The 17001-nt window shown below is 52.1% G+C and overlaps 1 protein-coding gene across 11 annotated transcripts in view; it reads left to right on the top strand.

The window, feature by feature from the left end:
* Positions 1 to 17001, top strand: part of ST3GAL4 (ST3 beta-galactoside alpha-2,3-sialyltransferase 4) — a 39292-nt gene that overhangs the window by 6888 nt on the left and 15403 nt on the right. For 2 of the 11 annotated variants that reach the window (XM_081122437.1, XM_081122448.1), the window contains exon 1: positions 4088 to 4190. The exons of 4 other annotated variants lie outside the window; for them this stretch is intronic. Coding sequence is in view for 3 of the 7 variants with exons in the window: in XM_081122443.1 (XP_080978569.1) it covers positions 2559 to 2609 (51 nt within the window). In the remaining 4 variants the exon portion in view is untranslated. Of the gene's footprint in view, positions 1 to 2436; positions 2610 to 4081; positions 4191 to 17001 lie in introns of those variants that run through there. 5 more of the 11 variants (XM_081122443.1, XM_081122442.1, XM_081122434.1 and 2 more) reach the window with 5 other exon arrangements.

Here is a 17001-nt window from a genome sequence, read left to right as displayed (position 1 = left end):
GTGTGAGCCCAGTGCGGCACCTGGGGCCTCCCCTACCTCCTTGGACATATTCCTGGGCAGACAAGTGTGTGCATGGGTCGTGTGAGAGAACACAGGCATGCATCTGTGTGTGGACAAGATCATGGTGCCCTGCGTGGGTCTGTGCCCTCCTAGGCCTGTCACCGGGCAGCCCTGCTCCTAGCCCAGAGCTCTCCTCCAGTCTCTGTGACCCTGGCTTTGCACTGTGGCTTTGTTCTGTCCTGGGGGCCAGCTGGTCTCCTGCTGTGGTCCGACGCAATGGTGACTGATCCCTGGCCACCCATTTGGCTGCCTGGGGGCCCAGGGGCCAGCATTTGCCCACCCCCACCCCAAAAATGGAGGCGTGTGGGGGCTTCCTGCCTGGTGTCTCAGCCCTGCCAAGGCGGAGGGAATGGGGAACAGCTGCGCTGGCCGAGCCCGGCTCCGTATGGATGTGGTTTGACAACAAAGCTCCCTCTGTGTGTTCTCAGGCCCCTTACATAACGGGCGGGAGACAGGCGGGAGGAGGTAGCGATGGGGACAGGGAGACACCAGGATGGGGTGCCCGGAGAGGGGACAGGGGTGGGGAGGTGAGGGCAGGGGAGTGAGAGAGAGACCATGGAGAAGAGCAGGAACAGGAGAAAAAGTCTGTCTTGACCCTACAAGTCTACTTTCTGCTCCTGGGTGGGAGGGAGGTAATGTCCAGATCTTCCAACCTTTGCCCTATTGCTGCTTGTCTTCCGTCCTTGAGTGTCACTACCAGCCTGGACACGCAGCACAGGGGACCGAGGACAGGGCTGCAGGACCTGTTTGGGAGTGAGGCCGGATGGGCTTTGGGACTGGGCCTGAGAGTCTGTCCTTGCCCCACCCTGTAACCAAACCCATTCCATACAGAGGGGACTCAGTCTCCTCCTTTACTCTTTTGTCATTTTTTATTTCTTTTATTTAGAGAGAGAAGAAGAGAGAGAGAGAAACATCGATTTGTTGTTCCACTTATTGATGCATTCATTGGTTGAGTCTTGTATATGCCCTGACCAGGGATTGAACCTGCAACCTTGGTGTATGGGGATGGTGCTCCGACCGGCTGTGCTACCCGGGCAGGGTCCTCCTTTATTCTTGGTTGTCTGTTCCCTTCTTCCAGGTCCCAGGCTTGGCTCCAGAAGCCCCTCTGTCTGCCCCTTTGTGGTGCTGCTGAGCAACCTGCTGTCCCTCTTCCTACACCCTGTCAGGCCGGCCCAAGGCCCCTCCTGGCTCACTCGCTCAGCCGTGGCCCCCTCCAGCTCCAGACCCTTGCCCACCCCCTGCAGAGGCCCTTCGGTCCAGTTTTCTTCACTCTCTCCTCCATCAGTAATCAGACATTCTCTTCTCACCATCACTATTTCTGCAGCTGTCCAAATAGTGAGAAGAAAAGGTTCTCTTTCTGGAACAGCTGGACACTCAGGCTAGGAGGGCCAGGTGAGCTGGCCAGGCTTCAGCGTGCCTGGGGGTGGCCGGTACCCTGTACCAAGGCCCTCATCCTGTCAGCTCCTGGGTGGGTGAAAACACACCGAGAAGAGGCCAGGAGGATTGGTGGGGCCTCCAGGTGGAGCCAGGGCCCCTGTGGTGGCTTGGCCTCCTGCGTTTTCTCAGGGCCTGCGTCTTCTCTGTGCCTCAGTTTCTCTGAGCCTTTTTCTGGTACCGGGTTTCCTTGGAAAGGATTGGATTTCTTAAAAGAGCAAGGAGGAACTGCTGGTGACCCCAGGTTCTTCTGGGCACAAGTAACAGAGAACCCCAGGTTCTGGCACTTGGCTTGTCCCTAGCATGCCCTCAGTTAGATTTCGGGTGTCTGCCCAGGGAGTATGCTGTTTACCGGGGCACTGCTCTCTGGAGAGGTGGTATGGGTGAACCAAGACCTGCTGAACAAGCCCTGGACTGGCTCTTCAGTCCCCAGGCCCTGCCCCGCCCCATCTTGCCCTCTCACCACCTCCGTGGGTCTGGGTCCTGGGAGGATCTGAAATTGCTAAGGCCTCAGGGCTTGAACCTAGAAGGTCTGCAGCTGAGGCAGATGGCTGGGGGAGGGCCTAGGAGTTTCCTGGATTTGTGTGGGGTGGGCCAGGGAGACAGTCCCTGTCACTCAGATCAGGATGATGTGCCAGGACAGGCTATGAGGATGGTGAGTGAGCACTGTGAGGGTGCCGGGCAGGGGTGCTCTCCACTGGGACAGCAGCCCCTGCCCTCTGCCTGACCATAGCTACAGGCTGCCGAGGACATTCCCCTACCCCTGGGATCACCCCATGAGGCTGTGTCTCCATGCCTGTGCTTTCCTGAAGCCCTCTCCCCCACAGCCCACCTCCCCAAGTGTTCTTCCTGGGAGCTGGGCGGGGCGGGGCTGGTCAGAGGGCTTCCCTTAACCCAACTTTGGGAGGAGATCCCTACAGGGCTGGCTTAGCCACTCCCAGCTCCTCTGGAAGCTTCAGGCTCCCTGGCTGGTAGCTCCAGGGACCTTCAACCTAACAAACAAACTCTGCTGGAGCCCGAGCTGATGGTTGAGGAGCCCGGTGGGGAGTACCCTGCGCTGCGGGATGGGAGAAGAGAGCGCCCTGGCAGAGGGGGTCCAGCAGCCCCCAGAAGCTGTATGTTGGGAGTCGGGGTGGGAGGCAGGGGAGGAGGGGTTGAGGAATGTGTGCGTGTATGTGCATGTGTGTGTAGCGGTTACCATGTTTCTGTTTGCAGTGTTTATTTTGGGGTACACGCCTGTGCTTGAGCGAGGATCTGGTTTGTGCAGAGCTACATTTGTAGGGTTTTTGACTCTGGGAGGGTCTGAGTGCACCAGAGCAGGGCTGGCCTGAGAAGGGGCTCAGTGTCTTCCCAGGGCCTCCCGGGGCTCTGGGTGTGAATGGGGTGGGCCTGGGAGCTGGTGGGGGCACAGGGCTGCTCAGAGGGCTTCCAGCCCCACAGCTTCTGGGACAGAGGTGGCTTTGGACCATTTCTGATAACCTGAGCATTAGCCAGCTCTCCAGCCAGCATTCCCACCTGCTCTGCCCTGGGCCCTCGGCCCTGAGATGCAGCCTAGAGGGTCTGCACCTTCCCTAGCAGTACCTAGCTGCTCTTCCTTTCCCCTTACCCGTAACCTTTACTTGAAAGAGAGTCTTGGATATAACCGGCTCATTGAAAAGCCTTACTGATGTGAAACACGCTCAAAAGGGCCTCTCTTACTGGCTTCTCTGTTCTAGGGGACAGGCTGATGCAGGGCATAGAGGTCAATTTCCCTTTTCTAGGGTTTCATTTCTCCTTTAGAGACCCCGCCTGTCCCTGTCCCCCATACCAGCATGTGCAGCGCTCCCCTTTTCCTGCTCTCATCTTCAGCGTTTCTAACCCTATTGGGCTTCTGGTGGGAACTCAGGAGTGGACCCTGCCTGCTGAGGCCATGAGACCTCCTTGTTCCAGAATCGCCGTTGCAGGCCAGGTGCACCGCAGCGCTGAGCATCAGATGTTCTGGAGGGGAAGGAGGTTCGGTCGGCAGAAGTGAAGGTCCCTGTGGGAACGAGGGGCCATGGGACAGGTTTCTGTGTCTGAATCCTTGCTACTCCCATATGCTCCAAAAAAAACTATGCTGCTGGCACCATTCATGGCCAGGCTGGAACTTTATCCAGCTCTGCAGGGATTCTAGACTTGGTCATTGCCCTTCAGTGTCCCTGCTCGAGGATTTTGGGAGTACTTGCCCTGGAGAGGGGACATTACTAACAGAGGGGACATCTGTTCTGTTGAAGAGTGTGCTGCTTCTGGAGCTCAGTGGGCAGTGCCCTGCACGACATGCCAGGGGAGAGAGTGCCCTCGCAGAGGGGACCCAGCAGCCCCCAGAAGCTGTGGAGAGGGGGTGATGCTGAACAGAGGGGGCTCACCTCTGCCCTGGTTGAGGATCTAGGATCTGTGCCAAGCCCTGTTGGGGTGGCTGTCAGGTGGCACTGATCAGGGGCCTTTGCACTGTCTTGAGGAGGTGCTGCTCCCGGAAAGAGAGAAAACTGCTTCGCCGATGGGGCCTCCCCCACTCTATGCTCCTCCCCACTTCAGTGTGTTCTCTGAGCCTGGCCAGGCCGTGGGATGTGCGTTCAGTGCAGGGCACAGTGTTGCTGGCAGTGCCTCTCCTCCTCTTCCTGGGCAGCTGTGTGTGTCCCGTGTGGTGTGTGCCGTGGCCCTAGGGGCCAGGAGCAGAGGTGAGTGTGGTTGTAGTTATGGGAGCCAGTGGGAGCTGTGGTTGCGGACCCTTCCCTTTTCTGGGATGGGCAGAACGTGAGGGGAGAGGGGCTGCCACCCACTGAGGGAGGCCTTGGCCAGGAGTCACCTTCAGCATCCAGGATGAGGGCTGGCTCTGGGCCCAACCTGTACTAAGGCTGTGGACTTTCAATCCTGGGATGTGTTTTGAGGCTCACATACCTTCCAGAGGTTTCTCCTGCCACCTGCATTTCACAGATGAGGAATCTGTGTCTCCAAAAGATACAGAAGCTTGTCAGAGTCACCCAGCCTGTCACCAGAGTCAGACAGAGCCCAGATAGCTCACCCTAGATCCCAGGGTGGCCTAGAGTGTGGAGGTTCTGGGCAGTGCAGACTGCTTAAATCCCTCATTCCTTGCTCCACCACCTTCTAGCTGTCTGACCTTGGGACCCTTAGTTTAATCTCTCTGTGCCTCAGTTTCCTCTTCTGTAAATCAAAATAAATCAGACAACCCCACAGCATTTTACAAATGGAATGAGATCATGCACGGTGGCAGCAGATCAGCCCACGGGTCTTTTAAAATGAGTGCACAGTGCTGCTCCTCTCGGATGCCTTCCCTCGACTTCTCCTGGGACCTTGGTGAAATCTCGGCTCCGGGGTTGCCTGTGGTGTCTTCCACCACCTCGCCCTGGTGCCTCCCTGGCGCCACCGTCAGCCCTTCTTCCCTGTGTTCAGTCCAATCTGCCTTCTTTCTGCTCCTCACACCCAACCATGCCTCAGGGTCTTCGTTCATCTCAGTCTAGAACCTTCTCCCCCCACCCCAGCATCTTCGCATGGCCTCCTTTCCCTCAGATCTGACGCAGCAGAGAGAGCTCGCTGCCTGGCACCCCTGCTCCACTGTCCTGTTTTATTGGCCTCATAACATGTATCATGGTCACATGAAATTGCTCATTTATTTGTTTGCCACTTGTCTCTTGCCACCTAGGTATCTGTTCCAGGAACATGGCCTGTTTTCATGTTTACAGCTGTAGTGTAGAGCCCGAGAGAGCACCCTGAGTGTAGTAGGCCCACAGTCCCTGTTGGCTCTGCTTTCTGTTGGGCTGCCCGGCCTCTGTGTCCCTGGAGGCCTGGGGACCCTAGCCTGCCGTGGGGCAGGGCTGTTCTTCAGAATGAGCCCCTCTGAGGAGCAAGTAGAGGAGGAGGGAGGTGCCCCCCATGGCTGTCCTGGACCCACACAGGGTTAGTCCTTGGGGTGGCCTCACATAGTTGACTCACCGCCCAAGATTTAGCACGTGGATATGGGTGGACCAAAGGGTCAGGAGTCAACTCCACAGAAACCACACCTGCTCATAAGAAGGGCATCTTGGTGAGCTTAGGGGAAATGACACACAGGAAGACAAATAGTGATGGGCTGGCTGTACCAGTTTCCCCAGGGCTGCTTCTGGACCATGCCCCCCCCTCCCCCCCCCCGTCTGTGTACACCCAGATTTTTGCACCAGGCTGCTTTTCACTTGGCAAGAGGAGGGAGGGTTAAACTGCTCTGCTCTAAATGATGTTGCCACTCGCTCCTGCAGTTTTCCGATAAAGCAGAATAGGTGACCCCTGTTGCTGGACTCAGAGCTGCACCTGGGCGAATGGTTTGACAAGTAGAGGGAGGGCTGGGCTCACTCTCCCCCCCTCCCCCCACCCGACCACGCCTTGCACACTTGGTGTGCTTAACTGTGCCCGGTGGCCCTGCTCCTGCCATTCTCTGCAGGTAGAGCGGGGACAGGAAGTGAGACGAGAATGGCCCGGGGCCGCTGGATCTGAGAGGGGCAGGTGATTCTTCCACTTCCCATGGTAATGACCTTGAGAGCACCTCTTACCCGCATGTCCAGCTGGGTGATAGAAACAGTAGTGCCGTGTTTAATCCCCACCTGACCCAGCAGAAAACCCGAGACCTGCACAGGTGACTCTCCAGACACTCACACAGCTAGTGAGTGTTGAGCAGAATTGAGGTCCAGGTGTGTGAGACTCCAAATTTATATTCCTGATTTTTTATTCTCTTTTTAGGGAGTTTTTAGTTTGAAAGTGTATCACACTCACCAGTTTAAAAATTAAACATGCAAAAGGGTATACGATACAAAGAGATTGTCTTTTCCATTCCAGACCCTTGTCCCCAGGGCTTCCCTCGGGAGAGGTAACCACCTCAGTTTTTTCTGCAAATAATCTGTTGATGTACGGACATAGCCACGTAAGCGTGTCAGTCTCTTGTTAAGAGCACATTTGGAGATGCACAGAGCACCTCCCTCCACGTGCCTTTTAAAAATCAGTAATATGCTTTGAGACCATGTGGTAGGAGCGTGCATGCATTTGCAGTGCCCTGTCACCTGTGCCGTGAGGGTCCAAGCAGGTCTCTGCTCATGTTTTCAGGTTGTGTCCACCTTTCACTGTTACAAATAGTGCTGCTGTAGAGACCTCGATAGAAAAGGCTGTGCACACGAAAGGAAACTTTGCTGTGGAATAAACTTCCAGCGATGGAATGCCCAGGCTAAAGGGGGTTTCGGGAGATGCCGCCAAATCACTCCCAGAGGGTGGCCCGGGTTTCGCTTCCGCCCGGCCTGGTGCCCCAGCCCCAGCGCGGGACCCAGGCCTCTGGAACTTTCTAATGTAGATAAATAGCTTTTCCTATGTGCCTGTTATATTTACCGTAAATTGTATATTCATGCCCTTGGCCAATTTTTAAATTTTGTTTCTTTTTTTTCTTCTTATTGATTTCCACATTATAAGGTAAGGGAATTAACTAGTCTGTTATACACACATTACAGATATTTTCTCCTTTTTCCATTTGTCTCTTAACTGTGCTCTCTCCCTCTCACTGGTGTAAATTTTTATGCGGCTGAAGAGAATCAATTTTTTCTTTTATAGCCTCTGAATTTTTGTCTTAAAAATAATATAACAGACCCCCAATAATAATCAGCTGCATTTAACAAATGTGCACATTTTCCCCGTGTGACATCAGGTTTTTATTTAAGAAATAAAATATCCCAAGTATAGAACTAAAGCTTTGCCCCTACAGCCTATCTTGTTCTCCATCTTCCCAGAATGTAACACTTACATTTGGAGGCAGTCTGTGTTTTATTGTCTTACCTTAAACACACACACAGCATTTACACAGGTACACATATACACAGACAGTGCTACCTATCTACACACACGCTCAGAATTATTTTGTAGGTTTTTAACGTCTAAGTGCAGCCACGTGCTGCCTGACGGCAGGGATACGTTCTGAGAAATGCATCACCAGGCTCTGCTGTCGTCGTGTGAACATCACAGGGCACTTACTACACTCCTAGGATATATGGTGTCGTCTGTTGCTCCTGGGCTACAAACCTGTGCAGCGTGTTACTGTACAAAAGGCCAGGAGATTAAATCAAGCCCAGGAGGAAATGTTGCAGTCCAGAGGCGCGATAAATATGAGACGAATGAGGCTGCTGCCGGCGTAACACGGCGCACTGTTTTCCAGCAAACATTTTTTTATAAATAGATAAAGAGTTTAGTATAGTAAATAGTCATTTATTATTATTATGTGCTGTATTGAACTGCATGTGCAGTACTTTTATACGACTGGCAACGCAGTCATAATGGGTCGTGTTACAACATTAGATGGCTGTGACGTCACCAGGTGACGGGAAATTTTCAGCTCCCCTAAACTCTTATGGGACCACCGTTGTATATGTTGACCGAAAAGTCTTTATGCGATGCATGACTTTAATAGGGGCATGCTTATGTATGTGTTTGCAACAATTTCCAAGATTGACATCGTGTTTCAGATTTATCCAGCTTGATTCCTGTAATTTCTTCCGTTTAAATGGCTGTGTGTATTCAGTCGTACGAATGTAGCACAGTTTACCCAGCCATCCCTCCTGGACGTGAATGACACTTCCCCTCTGTGGCTGCACCACAGTGGCGTGATGAGCATCCTTGAGGGGTGCACGCACACAAGGGCGGGGTGCTCCGGGCTGTGCCCGCGTGTGGAATTACTGGACTGTAAAGTGTGCGTAACTTCAGCCTTACTAGATGTTGTGAATTGCCCTTCCAAGCCTTTGCGTCAATGAACTCCTACCAGCAATGTGCGAGAAATGACGCATTCGGTTTCATCTGCCTTCCCTGGTCGCTAGGGAGGTTGAACACCCTTTTTTTGAAGTTCTCCAGATTTCATTTTTAATGAATTCACAGAGATGTCTAGCAAAGAACATTTTAGTAATCAAAGTAATTTTAAAATTATGTGTACATCACGGGTTCATGAGAAAATGTTGGACGTGGTAATACTCTGATGTGAGAACTAGTCACCTGAGAAGGACATGTTAAACTATTATTGATAAGTTAGCTTCTTTAAAGCCGGGAAAGTAAGAAGATAAATTCTGTTTTGGGTATAAATGAAATATTAAACTTAAAATAACACTGTAGTAGTCATACATTCATCATTTCTCTCTATTTTTCTTTTTTCGAGTTCATATTTATTTTTCAATTTTTATTTTTCAATTACAGTTTACATTCATTATTATTTTTTACTAGTCTCAGGTGTATGGCATAGTGGTTAGACAACCCTATCCTTTACAAGTACCCACCTGGCACCAGACATAGTTATGACAATGTTATTCACTATATTTCCTATCCTGTACTTTACATCCTTGTGACTGTTTTCACCTGGCCCCCCACGAACATCTTGTCCTGTTCATTTGGTGTTTGAGTTTAATCTTTGAATTACCTTTTCCTGTCCTTTATTCTCTTTGGTTCCTTGGTCTTTTATAGATTTGAAGGAGTACTGATATATCCAAGTATTTGTTGATTATATGCCTTGTGTCTGACTTGTCCAAGGCCAGAACTCTTAACCACTGCACCGTTGTCCCTGCCGGTGGCCCACCAACTTTGAGAAAATCTCTTCTGCAGATAGAAACCGCCCAGGAGAGGGGTCTGATCAGGGGCCTGGGCACCTTCTCTAGGAGCTGCTGCACCGGGAAAGAGAGGAAACGGCTTCTCCAATGTGGCCTCCTCCCTCTCCCCGCCACAGCATGCACTGAGCCTGGCCAATCCTTGGCAGCACATTAGTGCAGGGCACAGTCTGACTGGCAGTGCCCCTCTCTCCCTGGGCGGCCATGTGTGTCCCGTGTAGCGTGTGCAGTGGACCCAGCTGCCAGGAGGAGAGGTGAGTGCCAGTCAGCCAGTGTTGTGGCTGGACTTGCCCCTGTGGTTCTTACTATGATTAGAAGATGTCCTTCAGAATATTTATTTGAGGAACTAAAGGTTTATTACTTCTAGGACCTGGAGCTAACACTGCACAGCTGGGGCCACACAGCGAGGCTGTGGGGTTGGGTTGGGGAGAACTGTCCTGGGTTCTGCTTTAGTTGGGGTTGAAGGTTGTCAAGGTAAGAACATTGGAACCTGCACCTCATTTTATACACTACAGTCAAAGGAGGAATGTATGGGAGTGACATGAAATCCATTGGTGGTAGATTAAGGAGGTGGGAGAAAGAAAAGCAGGGGAAACCTCTGGGTTTGGATAAAGAGTGAAACAGAGAGACACACACTTCTTTCACATTGGTGGGTATAGGACAGTTAGCAGTTAACAATAATGAGGGGTTTGGGGGTCTCTGCTCTGGTGTAGTGAGGGGTCCAGAAAAAAAGGAAATTACCTTGACATTCCAAGTTAGAAACTTTTAATTTCAGACCATTTTATGTGGGAGTATTAATGGGGAGTATTAATATGGGAGGCACAATTTCCCATATTTTAGTTTTATTTTGGGATCTGCAGAATCTGAACAAATATTTAGAAATATAGTGTGATGGGTTAAAGTGTGCTGCTTATGGTGTGAGCTCCAAGGGGAAGTCACCTCCAGAGTCACATCAAACCCTTTTACGTGTCTCGGTTTCTCTCCCTAGCTGTCTAATGCAGCCGTGAGGACGCAGAGCGATAGGTAGCCAACTTTTATGTGCACATCCCCAGACGAGTTAATGATTTAATTACAGTTGAGTTGGAATTACCTCTGGGGCTCCTGCAGGTCTTGAGGAATAACCTCTGACACCCCACAAAGATTCTTAGTCACCTAAGAATACCCAAGATTCGGGCTGGAGGGAGGAGGTGCCCCTTATCTTTGGAGCCAAATGAGTTCAGGCTTATTTACCTGGCGAAAGGTTTTGTTCAGACTGTCAAAAACCAATTCCAATTGAAAGCCGAAGTTAAAAACCAGCCACTCGTTTAGCTCCACCTCAAGAACTTTTTTTTTTTTAATTTAAAAAAACAGCTCAGATAAAGTCAGGCTTCTTACCTTAAAACAGGGAGGTTTGGAAATCCAAGAAAAACTCACCTAAGCTCACCCGATGCGAAGCGAAGGGCTGGTGGGGCACAGTGGGCCCCTGCTGGTACCTAGCATGGGTCCAGGTCTGCAAGGTGGTCCTGGGTGGGCTCCTCTGGACTCCTGTTGCACTACGCCAAGTAAATGTCAGCATAAGAAATGGTTAAACCTGTAGAGAATTTTTATGAGTTGATTTGAGTCAAACTGATGACAATTGCCGGGAAGCAAAATCTCAATGGATTGAGAAAATGCTTCAGAGAATGGTAGTTTCGCACCTTATTTTATACATTATAATCAAAGGAAGAGCTGTAAAGGGGTTACATGAAATCCGTTGGCGATAGATTAGGGAGGCGGGGGAAGCACAGCAAAGTGGGGAGATCTCTGGGATTGGATAAAAAGTCAATCGAATGGACACATATTCTTTTACATGGGTGGCTATAGGGTAGGTGACAGTTAACAATTAACACTATAGCAATAACAATGAGGGGTTTTGTGGTCTCTGCTCTGGCGCAGTGATCGTGCCCTGAAGAATCTGAAAAAAGGAAATTACTGTGACATCCCAGAGGTACTTTTTCCTAGACGCAAAAAGATAACAGGCTCAAGGAAGGTACCGGTTTAGGGCAAGACTACCAGCCATGGCTCACTTTTAGGTAGGAATGTTTATGTTCAGATCATCCTGACTTTATGTTCAGACTTTAGGTCTGTGAGTTTGTAGGGATCTTTTTCGTCTACATGGTGCAGGCCCAGGGTTTCAAGGACTCTCTTCTTTAAACCAGAACGTTTATTGCGCAACTAATCCTTGAAATCCTTCAGATGAAAGGGGTGCTGCGTAGCTGCCCTCCGGGGTTTAGGTGTTGTTCCTTCATGGAATCCGTGCCGGAACCTGCCGTGCACGATTTTCAGGTGCCTCATGCGACCGGTTCCCGTGGTTCATCCTGTAGCCTTGGCGCTCCAGTTACACTTCCCCTTCCCCTTGGCGGGGTGGCCACACTCGTCACAGGTGGGCTGTTGAAGGTGGTGGCTTTGGAGCCTCAGCGGTGGCTTTGGAGCCTCAGCGGTGGCTCAGTGTGGGCATCTTGTTGCGTCACTGGCCCAATGACGACGTTCCCTCCGTCATCTCGCTTCTGCGGCCGAGACCAGAGGGTCAAGGACATACTCTTTATTGGTGAAATTAAAACATAGGAGCCTGAATTTAAAGTGCGGCCCAAAAGGTCAGTTACTGAAGTCAACCAAGCTCTCTAACATAAAGGCGCCTAAGGGCGAGAGGGGCCTGGCTGTTTATCTAGCTGAGTGGCTGGCAATGTGTCGTGGAGATGGCTGTCTTCGAAGTAGATGCTGTTTCAGAATCCAGATCCTTACCCCCTGCCTCCAGGAGGCCAAAGGTGCTTTGTGGTCCAGGGCTTGGGCCCTGGATTTTCGCCCAGGCTGCCCCTCTTGAGCAAGTAGGGAGGAAGGGAGGTTTCTAGGTAAGAGGGGGTCTTCAAACCTATCCCTCTCCTGGGACCACACAGGTTGGCTGATGGCAGCTGGTGGCTAAGATGAGTCTGTGAGCATGACACATGTTTGGCAGAACATGTGGCACTTGGTGGCTCCTCCAGCTGCCGAGCTGAGGCTCTAGCCAGCCCCTGGCACCTTGTATGCCCAGGTTTTTGCAACTCAGGGTCTCAGATGTTTTAACTTGATAAAGCATTTTGTTCACATGTAGTCTGCTCATGAGCTCATTCATTTATTCATTTAAATATGTGTTGATTACCTGCCATGTGTTTGGAATACAATTTGGTGCTGGAGACACTGGGCCACAGGAAGCCTCTGCCTTCTTGGGACATGCAGTCTCGTCGGTGCAGGAGACAGTGTGGTCTATCTGCTATACGAGGGAGATTAAACAGGGTGACCTAGTGAGACAGACCATGGGGGCAAGGCGGCTCCTAGATTGGGACCCTGTGCTGGAGGAAGCATGGGAGGGAGAGTGACCAGGACCCGGGGAGGCTGGGGAGGGAGTTCTGGCTTGGGTCACAACAATGATTCCAGACCCCCCAACATTTACACTGCAGGCAGCTTCTGCCTGACAGGGATTCAGATGTGGATCTTGGTGCTGACCCCTCACCCCACCCCACCCCCCCACCCCTTGGCCCTGCCTCCATCCTCAAATTGGGGTCAGAGTCGGGATGGGGTGTGCGGGCTAAATCCTCACCTCTAGGAGGGGAAGGTGTGTAGCAGCTCCGGCCAGGCCTCGGGTCCCAGATCGGCTCAGTTCAGTGGCCAGTTGTGCTTAGCGTATGGTTCTTAGTCTCCTGTGCTTTTGGTCTCAGAACAGGCTAACTGAAAAATAGTGGTTTTTAAAATAATGTTGTAACTCGCCCCATAGTCTTCACAGCTTGTGGATTCACTTCGTACTTGCAGATAGAGAACTGCTAATAGTCACCATTCTCAGAGCATTTCCTGTGTGCCTTACCCAGTCTCTGGTTAACCCCCACAACCAGCCTGCAGTGGGGACCACTTACGCCATGTCACACACTGCAAGGTGGAGGCTGAGGGATGCCAAGCAGCTTCCCACAGTCACATATGTGGTAAGTGGCAGAGACAGGGTTCAGACCCATTGGCCAGTCCCCTGGGCTCAGCTCTTGGCCAGAGGAGAGAAGGCTCTGGTGAGGCAGTTCCGTGCGGGTCTCAGGTGCGGGGTGCAAGGCAGAGCCAAGGGCCAGCACTGGGGCAAGATGCCAGGGTCAGGAGGAGGCTGGGTTGTGCCAGGCGGCCGTGTCTCCTTGAGCTGTGCCTCCACACCCAGAGCCCCAATGGCTGGGGGAACAGGATGGAGGGAGGGGAGGGGACTTCTCGACTAACAGGTGGAGACGTCAGGACATGCACACTGCGGCTGTGAATCAGAATGGCCGAGGCCCTTCCTCAGACAGCTCAGCCCCTGACGTGGTCTTTCTGACGTGGAGCCCGGGGAAGCATGTAGACCTTAGTAAGTGCTGCGGGTGCTTCCAGTGGGGTCTTGGAGCTTCCCTTGCCCAGCACTGTCCAATAGAAATGGAATGAGAGCCACACGTGCAAGCCACATGTGTAATTTAAAATTTTTTACATGATAATTTAGCCACATTTGTAAAAAAGTAACAATGAGATGAAGTTAATTTTAAAACTTTAGGCCAATATAGCCATCATATTATTTCAATGTGTGATTAGTGTCAATAATTTAAAGGTAACAGTTACCTTTTTGTGCTGATTCTTTGAGATCCAGTGTGTATTTTTCTTAAAGCACAGCTTGGTGTGGATGGGCCACACTGCAACAGCTTCACAGCCTCACGTGGCAGGGGCCATTCGTGGGACCGGCCATTGCTCTCAGGAGAGGCCAGAGGAGGGAGGGGACTGGCCACACTGCGGTCCACAGTCGGGGAGCTGGGTTCAAGCCCCAGCTCCAGTAGTGCCTTTATCTTTCAGTCCTTGGGGCCAAATGCGTCGGCTCCTGGGTGGGGGCTCTGAGGAGGGTAACATGCAAGAGCCCCTGACTAGGAACCGGGGCAGGTCCATGGCCACACCAGATCTTTCCTTGATTTGTCCTGGGCCTGGGCCTGGGCCTGGACAATTGCATCTCCACCCTGCCACGCCACTTCAGCTTCCTCACTCAGAGAATGGAATTCAAAGCGCCTGCCCCTCCCTAGCTGATGCCAGAAGTATGATTTTCAAGTGGCTCCCCCGTGGTATCTTGTGACTGGCAGCTGACAAAATGAATGATACTGTTTATCTCTGCAGGAGGCTGCAGTGCTGGGCTGTTTGGGGTGCCTCGTGGGAGGAGCCTGTGGACCGCAGGGTGGGGAGCAGAGAGAGAGCCTTGGAGCAGGGCGGTGGGAAGCCTGTCCTCCCCCTTTTCCTCTGTACTTGGGCGTCTGGAGAGACACCTGCATCTGACCTCTGGTGGGCCTTGGGGCACTCGGTCAGTTACTCTGCCCTCTGCTGCCTGGAATGAGCCTGGGGCCAAGGGAGCCCAGCTCCCTCCCAGGCATGCTGTGACCCTGCCGTGCTGTTCAGCGGTGGGGAGAGGATGCAGGCTGCAGGCTCTGGCCTGTCAGGGCTGCCCCGTGGGGGCTGAAACAGCCATCCAACCTGTGACATCTCTTCCTCTCTAGCTCCAATAGATCCGCTGATTAATTCAACAAATCTGTATTGAAAGCCTACTGTGTGCCAGTCACTTATTCCAGACACGGGGATACAGCAGCAAACACAACAACAGAAAAAATCTTTACAAGCAGGGAGGGGGATCTGAAATATTGGGGATGTGCTGGGAGGCAGAGGTGAGTAAAGAGCTGAGTGGCTAGGGGGAAAGCATTTCAGGCTGAGCAGATGGCAAGGGCAGAGGCCCCGAGGAAGGGGGTGTGTGCCTTGCCCAGTCACAAAAGGGTGGGGCAAGTGGGGAAGGAGGGTGCTAGCCAGTAGGTCATGGACATCCTTGTAGATCAGAGGCAAGGTTGTGGGCTTTCTAAATGATGAAGAGGCCATGGAGAGTGTTGAGCAGAGAAGTGATAGAGATGACAGGTCCATTCTCCAGAACTGACCGTCGCACCCATGAGCAGTTGATTACAGTGGGTCGGAACTCCCGGGAGGACTTCATGGCCTTACCGAGCAGTTGTGTTCATTATGTTAAGTTCACAGCCCAGAATGAGTCCCCTCGGGAACATTGGCAGCTGACACTAAGCAGACAGGACATGCTGTGGGTTGGCTGACACCGTCGAGATTCGCATACCGTGACAGGCTGGACACCTGGTCCCAGCCTCCTGAGGTGAAACGTGTGCGCTCAGGTGTCATACTGTCCCGCTCTTCGTTCAGATGGCGGCCACACCAGTCCAGGGCCCCGGAGACCTGGCTCGCCAGGTGAGGGATTTCAGGCCCGTGCCAGTGCTGGGAGAGAGCGAACCCAGTCATCGCCAGTACTCCTGGAAGTCTGGTGTCCAGATGCTGGGTAGGAGTCGTCCTGCAAATACAGCTGTGCAGCCGGAGAAATGCTGGAGAGCTTCCCGCACAGCCCAGGGAATCAGACAGCAGGCAGACGCTCCGGGGATCTGGGAGCCTAGGGAGCAATTCCATCCAGGATGGCGTGAGAGGCAGCAGAGGCAGGGCTCGGAGCGCTAAGCCTGAGTTCCAGCCCCCTTCTCACTTGCTGTGGGACCCTGGACAAGTTGCTGACTCTCTTGGCACCTTGGTTCCCTATCTGCATGAGAGAGGTAATCATAGTGTTTAGCTCACAGGGTTGAGATCATACTTGGACAGCCCCTGAGAGCGTCTCGCAGGGCAGGCCTCAGATTTGGTAATCTTTGGAGATGTTTTGTTTGTCACAGCTGGGGAGTGGGGGGGGTCTTGCTGGCATCTAGGGGTTGAGGTCACCATCCTATGGTGCACAGGACAGCCCTCACAACAATGACTCATCTGGCCCCCAAAGTAATGGTCAGGAGGGTGAGACCTCCCTGCTGTCACACCTCGTAAGTGCACAGCACACTTCAGTTATGAATAAGGGATGTAATACACGTTTAATCTCCTTTTATTACTTGCATGGCAAACATTTATGATACATCTGCTACATCCTAGGCCCCATAATAGAGTCTGCAGACATAAAGAACTCCCAGACCACAGAGGTTGCACTCCCATGGGCAAGATAAGAAATACACAATAATATAATACAAAGTTATATTCTGTGATAAAACATCTTCTACATCCTTGGTATAAACAAGCCTCCAAGTTCAGAGGTCAGAGGGCAGTGGGCAAAGCAAGAAAAGCAGTGATTGCATAATATGAAATTTTATTACCTGTGAGGGCTGAGATCAAGATGTAAACAATATTTTGTGGGAAGAGAAACATTAGCTGCTTGGAAATGTCAGAAAAGACTTCAAGGACAAGGTGTCATTGAGCCAGTGCTGCAGGAGGGGGACTGTCAGGCCGCCAGGATGAGGAGGGGCTTGGGGCAGCGGTGGTGTGGGAGGTGCCCTGCGCCTGGGAGAGGGTCGGAGGTGCGTCTGCAGGGCTGTGGCCTGACATGGAAGGGCCCCCATGGCCTCTGAGGACTTTTGGATTTTCATTTAAGGAACAGGGAACAATCGAAGCAGGAAGGTGTTCGCCCCAAATTGTTTCTTAGAAGGACACCTTGTTGGCAGTTCTAAAGAAGGGGCTTGAGCGCTGGCTGGTGTGACCCAGTGGTTAGAGCGTCGGCCCCCACACAGAAGGGTGGCTGGTTCCATTGCCGGTCAAGGGCACGTACCTGGGTTGCAGGTTCAATCGGGGCACGTGTGGGAGGCAACCAATCAATGTGTCTCTCTCACATCGATGTTTCTCTCTCTCTCTCTTTCTTTCCCTCCCTGCCTTCCACTCTCTCTAAAAATCGATGGAAAAAAATCTCCTAAGTGAGGATTAACCAAAAAAAAGGGAAGGGGCTTGAGTGAGGGAAGATTTGTAAAGAGACCAGTCGGGAAGCAGGTGAATTGGGGTGGGGTCT

This window comes from Miniopterus schreibersii (assembly GCF_964146895.1).
Source record: "Miniopterus schreibersii genome assembly, chromosome: 20".
In the NCBI taxonomy this organism is placed as follows: Eukaryota; Metazoa; Chordata; class Mammalia; order Chiroptera; family Miniopteridae; genus Miniopterus; species Miniopterus schreibersii.
The sequence above is the reverse complement of the archived record's forward strand: the minus strand, read 5'-3'. Positions and strand labels throughout refer to the sequence as shown.